At 36.7% G+C, this 12,446-nt stretch overlaps 1 protein-coding gene across 1 annotated transcript in view; it reads right to left on the reverse strand.

The window, feature by feature from the left end:
• LOC121317823 (protein O-mannosyl-transferase TMTC1-like) overlaps nucleotides 1-12,446 on the reverse strand; it is a 95,180-nt gene that overhangs the window by 11,272 nt on the left and 71,462 nt on the right. Inside the window, exons 11-14 of the mRNA XM_041253926.1 lie at nucleotides 6,602-6,745; nucleotides 2,823-2,931; nucleotides 600-702; nucleotides 186-321 (exon numbers count right to left, since the gene is read on the reverse strand). Coding sequence (XP_041109860.1) covers nucleotides 186-321; nucleotides 600-702; nucleotides 2,823-2,931; nucleotides 6,602-6,745 — 492 coding nt within the window. The remainder of the gene's footprint in view (nucleotides 1-185; nucleotides 322-599; nucleotides 703-2,822; nucleotides 2,932-6,601; nucleotides 6,746-12,446) is intronic.

Here is a 12,446-nt window from a genome sequence, read left to right on the forward strand (position 1 = left end):
ATATATATATATATATATATATATATATATATATAAAACCTGGCCAAAGTGTTAAAATAATGTGGCGGTGAAACAGTTCATTTTTATTGGACAACACGGGTGATGTAACTTAACATAGAGAATAATTGAATAGAGCTGTGCATCAAATGTGAAGATGAAAAATGTGTACTGTAAAGTGTACGCACTTCTTGTACCAGGCTTCAGCCTCACTGTTCTGATTGGAGGATCGAAGCAGTCTTCCTAGGTTCACCATAGCTACATAATGTGTGGGTTTGAGCCTAATGGCTTGCTGGTAATGCTTGGCTGCTCTATCCCCCTCTCCTGCAAGAAACAAAATGTTAAATGCATGACTGCGTTACTACAAGACAGTGTGTTATATGAACCATTATATATAAAAACACAGCCAAGACGTCTGTTGCGCTGATTTGAAACAGGTACACTTTGCTTACTCTGAAGTTTTGAATGTGATGTCTTATAAAAAGTAATATGCACAGTGCACAACAAATAGATGCATACACTGCCAAATTAATTTCTGATTTTCTATTTTGTCACTCAAGACTATTAAAACAGCAATGCACAATCTTCGCCTCATTACCTACCTGTGTCAACCAAAAAAACTCCATAGTTATTATGCAGATCAGAATTGTCTGGACAGTTTTCAATTCCACTCAGATATATTTTATTTGCTTCTTCAAATCGTTTCTGGAAAAAAAAAAAAAGGAAAAGAAAAAAAGGAACAGTTACAGCTACCAGCACTCTGTTAAGACCAGCTCCAAGTCCCCAATGCTTTTAAAGTCTGTTCTCCGCTCTGAACTAAAACACATCTCTGTTCCAAAAAGCTCCCCAACAGATGGAGGATAGCTCTGAGAGATTGCGCGGCTCCTGATTGTATTAAGCTGTAAACTAAACTCAACAGAGACAAACTGAAGAGTCTAATCACCTCGGGGTAAAAAATAACAATTCACGTTTTACAAGTAGCAGCATCTATCCACACAGGACTGTCGATACATTTGTTGTGTATGCTGCTATAAGCATTTGAACAGTTACACACAGAAATGTGGAGCACCTGCACTACACTCTTCGATGTAATGTAATATAATATATAAGTTGCAGAAAATCAACTTATTTCTAGAAAGTACACAAGTTGTCCCCATAAATCATTAAAAATATCTATCTAAACAAAGTCATGAATTCTGCTTGGTATGCAACAATTACATGAAAGTGCAGAAAACAAATTACACAAATGAATCTAGTGTGGAATAACTTTCGAAAAAAGTGTGTGTAGCTGGAAAATACATCCAGAGGCTAAAAAATAAAAAATAAAGTCTGAAATTACTGTTGTATTTTTCTTTCCTCTTTTGTTGCCCCGCGGTTGCTTTCAATTTATTTTTTCTTCGCATGCTACTGCTTTGTATATAAATGTAAACTTGTATCACTAGTAAATAACTTTTAAAAACAGTTCCAAATTGCCACCTCTCTCTGTACAAATTAAGCACTGATTGTACTAGTTACATAAAAAGAATAGTCCTTGAATGGTCTTGGTGTCTTGTGCTCATTTCTCTCTTCTTTTCTTTCTATATATATACACATGAGATTATATATATATATATATCACACACACACACACAATTTAGATAGTACATGTAATAGACACATATCAATGTGATCTGAAATTCTTTTTGGTGCTTTGCCAATAATCTTTGTGGCAAACGAGAAACATACTCTAGAAACTAGAACTGCAGGAAGAAAATTATATTGCAAAAACAAATAAAAGTAAACAGGGATGTTGGCAATCTATCAGTGTCTACAAGAGTGACTTTTAATGTAAAAGGCTCTGTGTTGCTTATCACCCTTAGTCACAAAAACGTCAGATAGCAAGGGATGTTTTTAAAATCATCCTCATCTCAAATTGCCAGACTGTTTGAAACTATAAAATGTGCTGGACCTTGTTCTCTAAACCCTTATTGCAACTGCAATGGAATATTCCCTTTAGGTGTAACATCCCAGATTCAAGGTGGTCCAAGAAGACAGACAGCACAAGTAAAACAATTATACTACTTCCCTGTTGGAATCAGTTTAAACTATAGGGCCGCTGTAATAAGGGTAACGTGCCACATGGAACCCTATGTATTTGCACTGGCACTGGTGCTGCTGCAATACAGTAGCAGCAGGAGCAATAAACTGTACAAACATCTTGTGAATTTGATGCAGTTGGTTAAAGTATTCCATGTATAGTTTAAAGACCCAAAGAGAAATGATTTAGTATGCAATGATCAGCATGAGCTTTTATTTTTCCCAAGGGTGATAACACATAATTAGTGCATTTCTGTGTCACAAACTACAGATGTAAGTACTGTGTTTTATGCCATCTCTATGGAACCATTAGGTTTATGTACAGCATTGAGTGGAATGTATACTGTTTAGCAGAGCTGCAGCAATTCCTCCAGTCGATAGCATGAATATTCCATGGTCATGATGTTGTCATACTAAATGTCAAACAATTTAATTGATAACAGGATGAAGCATAATCCAATTTAGTCAGTTTATCGGACACATTTCTATGGTGAGCACTAGCTTGTGATCTCCAAAGTTTATTCACTATGAAGTATTCAGAAACAGGGGTAGAGAAAGAGAAATGAGGGGGCAGGATGTAGTTAATGAATACAATACAGGAAGACTGTGTGTGGATTACCCTAAAGGTATTTACGAGACTTTTAAATACACTGTGTAATGCTACCCGGTTCCCATCAGTTTAATTCAAGTGGATATACTGCTGCATGATCTTACTGCTCCACTTCTGGAAACTGAATGTGGCTGCCTACCTGCTCAGCGAACAGTGAAGCAAGACTAGAATAGGCATCTGCAAACTGGGGGCCAAGCTGAATGGAATCTCTCAGCAGCTGCTCAGCCTCCGTCTCCTTCCCCTGGGATCTGTAACCATAAATATGTATTGACTGCACACACAGGGAGGGGTATTGATTCAATCCCAATTGTGAGAGTTTACATCAATTTAACAAAATCAATATAGGAAGACTTACAACATATCAAGTAGATGAAGTAGTCAATTGAGAGTGATTGAAGTATGTATAATTACATAGCAAATTACATAATCTATTTATGAGATATTTAGAGATATTTATACTGTTCAGTTCAGTCATAAACCACCCATCCAATTTATTAGAAATGACAATGTAAGACACTAAAGAGACCCTGGATGCTTGTTTATTTTTTGGTTTGGTTGAGCATCAGAAAACAAACATCATGTCCCAATACCGGCATTTTCTGACAATGTTCTTCTTGGCACATGCTGTTTTATGTGCTGCCATCTATTTCTGCACAAGGCACACACACCAAGAAAAAAAGGAGCCACTTGGTTGTGGCCATGCTAGTTTCAATTGGGCAGGTTTGAAGAAACATGAACAGACAAAAGCTTAAACTAACATTTGAGACCAAAAAAAAACAAAAAAACTGGAATATTATATTTTAGTGTAAAACTAAAAAAGGATTGAGATACACTGCAGTTGTATGATTAAAATATTTTGTGCTTCAATAAGATTGAGTATCTGGTCAAATGCGAGCTGGTCAGTGTTAATCTATGATTCAACTATGCTTTACAGTGCAGTATGGCAAGTTAACCCCCATGGGACATGTGTTACATTGGTTTAATTTGAAATCTGTTTTATCCATTTTAAAACGTACATTAACCAGGCTTCATACGTCTGTGTCTGTTTCATAATTTAAAGTCATTAATCAACCATTATTCTTTGTCTCATTGTGTGACAAATATAAAACCTGGATAGGCTATGCATTAATCAGAAATGTATGATTGCACTGGATTAATCTGTGCACCGACTTAAAAAAAGCAAAAAATTGGTTAAACATTTTTCAACCCAGACTAGAGTATAGCGCGCTGTTAAGGGAAGAGGGGGATACAGAGGTGTACAGTTGTTTTCCAATATAAACCACAAGCAATAGGAACTTAGCTGTGATCATCAATCTCATTTCAAAGAAGCAGGGGCATATGTCAGATTCAAAAACCTTTAACCAGAAGTGGGCCACCAAGATATGCTTTCATATTGTTTTTTTAAATACAAGGTAAAGCTGTTTTCCATTCTATTCTGTATCAAAACAGACCCCAGACAACTGAAAGATGGGACTGAATAAGATTTGTATCTTATGATAATGTTATCTACGGAAAATGCACCAAGTTTTGCCATTAAAATATTTTTCAGGCACATCTTGAAAAAAAACAAAAAAACAATTACCTTCTCATTATGGGAACAACTTTGCCACAGTAATGACTTGAATTAAAGTACCATTCCTAATAAGATTATTAGAACATAAGTGAAAAATCTCTCTGCAGAAAATTAGGGTACAGAATGATGACGTATAAAACGAAAGCTGTAAGCTATTCTTACTTGTCTTACTGGAAGACAAAGGAACATGAATGAAGCACCACCCCCTGGTGCATTTTGGAACCTGGAGAGGTCATTCAGGCAATATCATTATCCTGCATACGTTTTCTTCTGAAATCTAAAATGGGGGAAATACGTATGGGAGTTTGCTTTTAAATCTGAAGTGCCTTATTCAATTAGCCTTGGGGAAATTATAAATAATAACTTGCTAAGCTTTCATTTTTTGGCCAGCAAGCATACATAATTAAACATTTATAAGATTGTTAAATAAAATAAAAATAAAAAAAAACAGGGAATAATATTGAGGGTAAAACGCACATGGATAGTATGCACATTTTGTTTTGCAGGGGAAGTGACTTTGGTCAGGCATTTTTAAATTTAGGTTGGGTTTTCACATACCGTGTTAAATAAAGTTAATTATTCAGCAAAAAAAAAAAAAACAACATACTGTATGTGGCAGGGTAGAACAGGGCCCTGTATATAAATAGGGGGCAGGGCAAAGCCCTGCCTGTAAACAAATGTACGGTTTTGGTTTTAGAACAGGTGAATTTATGGGTGTATTTAATGAATGGTTTGTAAATTGTGATTTGAAGGTGGTGATTTGTTGTTATTGTTGTATGTATTGTTTGGGATTATTTGTTGGGAATATTGTACAGTTTAAGTGTGGTCTGGCAGAGGTAGTGTTAGCAGATCATCTCCGCCAGACAGCTAGTGAGAATGCAGGGTCGGCAGTCAGTGATTATTCACAAAGTGACTGTCGACCACGCAGGTATAAAAACCCTGTGCAGAATGTGACCATCTCCAGATCAATTGATTCATAAATTTCAAATCTGGAGATGGTCACATGTATTAAAAAAACTCTGTTTTTGTTGTTCGGGGCATAGGTGTTCAAAGAGAAGGAACGTGAGCGAGTAAAGAGAGGAAAACAAACAAGTGCTACGCGTGCTGGAAGGACCAGCACAATAGTGTTATAGGATCAGTGAAGACGACTGCTCAGCCTGACCTAAGGATTAGGTTACCTTTTATTTTGCTCGGTGAGCTGTGTGTTTTTGTAAAAGTACTTTATTTATTTTTGGTTTTTGGATAAATACGCGCGCACCATCGCTTTCAACCCTGCAAGTACCTGCCTCTGTGTCAGCTTTCTGGACTGGGGACGTCATCTTTACTCTGCCGTCCTGTCATACTGTACTATTATGCACAGCCAGGATTATGGTACATGCTGTACAACACATGGCTCAATCACTGTATAACAGCCTACTTTAAAATGCAGTATAGTACCTTAATTTATACTGTTGCATGAACTTGCATTCAAAATTAACCAGCTGACTTAAAATTATTACTCTTTTAAAAATAATTTTATTGTCATAGTTATTGCCTGGATATTTATAACATTGAATGTTTGTCTTTAGCTACAGTAGAATGAGATTTTGAACTAAAGAACAAAGACACAACACAAACAGTTTCTGAGAAAGACAACAGTGTTCCTGCTACCCGTAGTGACAACGCAGTAGAGGGTTGAAGGGTGACATTTAAATCCCCACTAACTGTGCTTTCTTGCTGAGAAGGAATTATCATTTCAGAGTAAATATATGCCTCCCTCAGCTTCTAAAGCTGTGCACACAGGACTTCATTAATATTGGGCAAGTGCATGACAACTACTCATTTATATTCTGTACAGGCTAGGTTATCTTTTGAGAGGCAAACAAACTGGAATCTAACTAAAAGTTATAACTATTTAATAAAAGAAAAGAAAAAGGAAACCCATCAACTATTGAAGAATTCTGGTACTGTATCTATGCTAATAACGACTGCCACTTGTTTTTTGTTTTATAAAAACTGATAATTTAAAGTTATTTCCGTTTTTGCTTTTCATAGTAACAATTTCTGCCGTATTTTTTGTATCTTGTTTTTTTCTATATTTTAATGGTGTCTCAAGTTAATTTAGAAGACTTATTGCCATGTATTATGTTCTGGACTGGAGTATTATTCTGCTTTATTTTAAAAAAAAAAAAAAAAAAAAAAAGCTTTTGTACTGTAGTACATAAGAAATCTTTGTATCACAGTACAACCAAAATGCTAATATTTGTTATTTAATATAATTATATTTTATTAGTAACTCTACTCCCTATATTGCCATACTTCTTAGAGATTGCTCTACGGTTTCATGAACAACTGAATAAACTTACTTGAGGAGATTCCCGAGGTTGAATAGTGCCCGGTTGTGCTGTGTGTTTATGTGCAGAGCCTGTCTGTAGTACAGCTCTGCCTCCATTGGGTCTGTAGTCAGAGTTCCCAGGTTATTCAGAGCACTCGCATGGCGTGGGTACAGTCTATAAGAAACAGGATGAAAAATTCAACACTTCTACATCTAACCATATATAACAGATAGTGTCATGTTAAAGGGTATATAAGGACATTTTTACTTTATTGTGCTACATGTTTCCATATGTTGCTACAAACATTTGAGTAAAGTGTGTGTATTGTTTTAATTTTTATTTTTTTAAAATATTTTTTACATTTTGACTACTATTTTTTTTTTTTTTTTTTTTTTTTTTTAATTGCATTACCAAGACGGCTTCACATGTACCTGCATGTATCTCTCAGAACTACATTTCCTATCATCCTCCTGCTCACTGGTAAATCCATCTCAGCTACATATGTGGGCAGGAGAATAATGAGAGGTGTAGTGCTGACAGGTCCATGTGGGTACATGTGAAGCCATATTGAGGCAGGGAATATAATTTAAAAGTTTATAAAAAAAAGTGGTCAAAATATAAAAATAATTAAGTAAAAAAATATACACACCTTACGTAAACAGTTGTAGCAACACATGGGAACATGTAACACAATAAAATAAAAAGGTCCTTATGCACCCTTTAAGAAATGCAGAAGAACAGACTTAGTATTAAGAAGCTGGGCCAGTCAGCTTTACTCATCTGATGAAGCTGGAAGAAGGGTAAAGTGTTATTTTCTGGGATAATGCCGGCACCTTGCAAAGGACCATACAAACATCTGGAAATAAATTATCTAAATGCATGGCTGAAATTGTGCTGCACACAGGAAGGCAGCACCTCCCTTGACCGCATTCTACAACAAGCACTCTCTATAGGCGGGACGGACTGCACTTAAATAAAAAGGAAGCCAATCTATGAGGACCCTCAAGGAGGTTCAGAAGCATTTAAACTAGAGGGGAGAAATCAACAAAGAAACAGAAGGGAGACTACATCAAAATAAGGGCAACAAATTAGGTAAGATAGCCATTAAATGTATTTATCTAAATGCTAAAGTCTCAAAAACAAAATGTTAGAACTTGAAGCTACTGCACTAACAAGCAACTATGAAGTGATAGGTGTTACAGAAACTTGGTTATCAGAGAAGGATGGAGACGAATATAATATTAGTGGGTATACACTGTATATGAAAGACAGGCAGGACAGAAGAGGCAGAGAGGTAGCGCTATACATCAAAAATAGTCTTGAAGCCCAGGTTTTAAATCTGCAAGAAAAAAACAATGCAGAATCAATAAGGTTCAGAATAAATGGACAAAAATTCAACAGCATAATAATAGGGGCACGCTATAGACCACCAAATTCAGATAACGAGCAAAATAATACACAATGACATTAGAAATGTGTAGCAAAGAAGAAGCCATACTAATTTCAACTTCCCCCATATAAAATGGGAAACCTTGCTGGGGAGCATGACAGCTGAAATTGAAATGGTAGAAATGTCAAATGACTGCTTCCTAACACAATTTGTCAAGGCACCAACTAGAGGGGTGCAGGCCTTGATTTAGTCTCTTCAAATAATGATAGAATAACCAAAACAGACGTCAAAGAACAATTAGCAAACTCAGATCACAAAATTGTCTCATTTGAAGTGCTTTTTAAACCCTCAAAAATAAAGAATTTTAAAAAGGCAAACTATGAAGGAATGAAACATACTAACAGAAGTAGATTGGAGTAAAATACAGAAAACATCCACATAGAAAGGATGGTTATTTTTTAAAAAATGTAGTAATAGGGCAAAAAACAAAATACATCCCAAAAAGTAGACAAATCAAAATCTAAAACAAAATGACCTAAATGGTTTAATAGATCAATTAAATAAAAACGAACAAAAAGGCACTTTAGAGAAAACGTACCAGAGTACACAGAAACTGCAAGTGCAAATCAAAAGGAAGTTAGAAAGGCCAAGAGAAAGATAGAAATGAACATTGCCAAGGAGGCTAAAACCAATTCCAAAAAGTTTTTCCAATATTATATCAGAAAAAGAACATTCAAGGAGGAAGTAAAATGTCTAAGAGTTACAAACAGCAACATCATAGATGAAGAGAAAAAAATAGAAAATAAATATATTAAATTATTACTTTTCACAATATTTAAAAGGACTAGGAGCTCTTAAAATAAACAAATCCCCAGAGCCGGATGAAATTCTCCCAATAGTACTCAAAGAAACAAAATAAGTTATTTACAAACTGCTAACTAAGGTCATGCAACAGTCTCTTGACACAGGGGCTGTACTGACAGACAGGAGAATTGCAAACGTAATACCAATCCACAAAAAAGGAAACAAAACCGAACCAAGTAACTACAGACCGAGAAGCCAGACCTCTATTATATGTAAACTTATGAAAACTGCAATAAGATCCAAAATGAAAAATTACCTATAAGGTAACAGTATCCTGGGAGACAGTCAACATGGTTTTAGGAAAGGGAGATCGTGTGTAAGTAATCTGCTTGATTTTTTTGAGGATACAACATAGACAATGGATAATTGCAAATAATTGTTTACTTAGATTTCCAGAAAGCTTTTCACAAAGTCCTGCATACAACATTAATTCTCAAACTGAACACAGTAAGGATTCAAGGAAATGCATGCACATGGATTAGGGAGTGGTTAACATGTAGAAAACAGAAAGTACTGATTAGAGGAGAAACCTGAAAATGGAGCAAGGTAACCAATGGAGTACAACAGGAATCAGTATTAGGTCCTCTGCTCTTCCTAATCTACATTAATGACTTGGGTCCTAAAATAGGAGGAGTGGCAAACACCGTTGTAGCAGCAAAGGTTATTCAAAATGATCTAGACAGCATTCAGAACTGGGCAGACACATGGCAAAATTACACCTAGTAGAGAAAAGTGTAAGGTACTGCACGCAGGCAATAAAAATGTCCATTATAAATAACATGGGAGACACAGAATTTGAAGGAATCTATGAAAAAGATCTAGGAGTTTATGTTGACTCCCCCATAAATGTCTTCAGCTAGACAATGTGGGGAAGCTATAAAAAAAGGCAAATAAGATGCTCCGATTAATTGTGAAGAGTGTTGAATTTAAATCAAGGGAAGTAATGTTAAAACTGTACCATGCATTAGTAGGACCTATTCTTGAATATTGTGTTCAGTTCTGGTCACCTCGCTACAAAAAGGATATTGCTGCTCTAGAAAGATTGCAAGAAGCTGACACCCTGGGATCCTTCAAGAAGCTGCTTGATGAGGTTCTGAGATCAATAAGCTACTAACAACCAAACTAGCAAGATGGGCCGAATGCCCTCCTCTCATTTGTAACCTTTCTTATGGTCTTATGTTATTGTAATTTCTAAGCAAAGGCTGACATCAACTGGGTTTGTCTGTGACAGGACCTGCACAACTCTGTGGTCAACCTATGCTACATCCTCTTCTCACAAAGAAACACTTAATGTGTCTGTAGAAAGACATTTAACTTATGCAAGTTTCACATTCCTGGTTTGACCTTCCACTAAGTAATTTTTTGACAAACGTAAAATGATCTTTAAAGAGCAGCATGCAAATGAAATGTAAATCATCTCCAGGATTATAAGCCGTTTGTCCTAGTTTTTAACTACTGATTTTAACAGGAAGCTATTTGTAGAGCAAACTTTAGGTGCATAGGAGATTACATACAAAATTACAAAAATAATTATCCCCAGAAATCGGATTTTCATAAAGTGTGTTACCAAGGTGATAATCTGATGTATCTCGCCCTAGGAGGCTGTCAGTGTACAAATGGAAGACACAGCTATTTCACCCCTGATATGACAAAACTAGAAATCTATTGACCTTGCTGATGACAGAGGCACTGCAAGTATTCCTGTGCTAGAAACTCGAATCATTCCACAGAGCAGCTGGCTGGGAAGTCACATTTGTGTATGGAGGAGCTGTCCTTGGCTGAATGATGCACCTGAACAGGACATCACGAAGCAGCCCTGACACGCATGGTCAAGCAAAGCCCGCAGACTCAAATTGCTATGCCTCCTTCTGACTAAAGCTTTGAACAGAATACTAAGTCCTGTAATACCGTTTTCACACTGGCACTTCAGAGCATTGAGTGCACACTGAAGCAAGACTCACAACATGTTTTTATCTTAATAGTTTTACTGACTATTGGATTAACATTCACCTCCTGGGGGAGTTTCAAGTCTGCATTAGTTAATGCCAGAGTCATTTTATTCTGCATTAACGTCTGATTGTGCATGCATTATGCACGTCAATTTGTGCTTTACACATGTACAGATCTGCACTGCCAAGTCAACTCTAGCTTTAGTGTGCCTACGCTGAAAAAAAACTAAGCTGCACCAAATCTAGGATTAATTTATTGTGTGATCAGAGCAGGGAGCACTTGACTTCTAGATTCAACTAATGGATTCATTTTGCTCAAGTGTGAAGACAGTGTAAGTGTGCTTCAATTATGAGAGAACAAAGGAGGTAAAGAATGCTACTGCATAATCAAATGCTGACAGTTAAAATAAAGATGAGCTAAAGAGGGCACCTAAAACCTGGTATAACTGTACAACAACAATTAATACATCTTATTTCATGATACTGGCAATAAAACCTTCCAAATGTGTAATGTCAAGGATAAGAAACCGTAAATCCAAAGCAATCCTTGGTAAGTCTCCTTGCAACTGTTCTAATTACTTCAGCAGTTGACCCTGTCATAAAGCTGCTACAACATAAACAATCATCACACACAGTGCAAAGAACTGCAAAGGGCTGTTGGCAGTGTTTTTTCATTTACACTGTAGTGAAAGTGATGCCATTTCCACTTTTGTTGTTCTAATCACAACAGATATTTTGGGGGGAGACCTGCGCTGACTCTCTGGGTGTATTCATAGTTCTTCAGGAAGAGGGCAGCAGCCCTACAATATCCCACTGTCAGTCACGGCATTGACACAGAGAGGTGGGAAAGAAGGTGTGCGGGTTTTCCCCCTCTCTGAGTGGCTGAGGGGCAGGCTTTGGGGGGCTGCTGCACTGATAAAATGACACTCTGGGGTTCCCTCGGGTCTGCCCCCTCTCAGACGAAACGAGCCAGCCAGCTGGTGGAAGCTCTGCTGCCGGACTGAGCATGGCCGGAGGAGAACGAGCAAAATAAAGAAAGAAAGAAAGAAAGATTATTTTGCAGTGGGGAAAACTTGGGTAGACCCTTGTTATTGGTTAGTGTCATGAGGGAACGCATGAGCGTAGGACGGAGATGCGGGCCAACGAGTAGCGGCTGTCGGGGTGAACGCTGCAGCGTGCAGCACCTTTATTTTGTAGTTTTATTACTTATTGTAGTTTTTATTTTCCGTTTTTCTTTTGCCTTTTGTCCTTTGTAATTATTATTTCCAGAGCACCTGCGAGTGTACTTGAATTGGACTGTATACCTTGATTGGTATAACCGTGGTCTTGTTTACCGTTGTCGGTACTCAAACTACGGACAACAGCGCCCTCTGCGGGTTGAAATAAATCAGTGGGCCTGAGCGGTGTTACAAATAAAGTTCTGTCTCTGTGTCAGTGAATTGCCCACCACCCTTCCACAGGGGGTAATATTTTTTTTTTTTTTGTTTTACTTTAACATAGTAGATGAAGAAAACATTGCAATGCAAACCCCCAAGCATAACTGTTCACACCAGCTGCATAATACTAATACATTCAATTTACTGTAATTATAAAGAAAATAATCCCTTGAAAATGCATTTAAAAAGAATTATATATATATATATATATATATATATATATATATATATATATA

The sequence above is a fragment of the Polyodon spathula genome, chromosome 7 (genome assembly GCF_017654505.1).
Source record: "Polyodon spathula isolate WHYD16114869_AA chromosome 7, ASM1765450v1, whole genome shotgun sequence".
NCBI lineage: Eukaryota > Metazoa > Chordata > Actinopteri > Acipenseriformes > Polyodontidae > Polyodon > Polyodon spathula.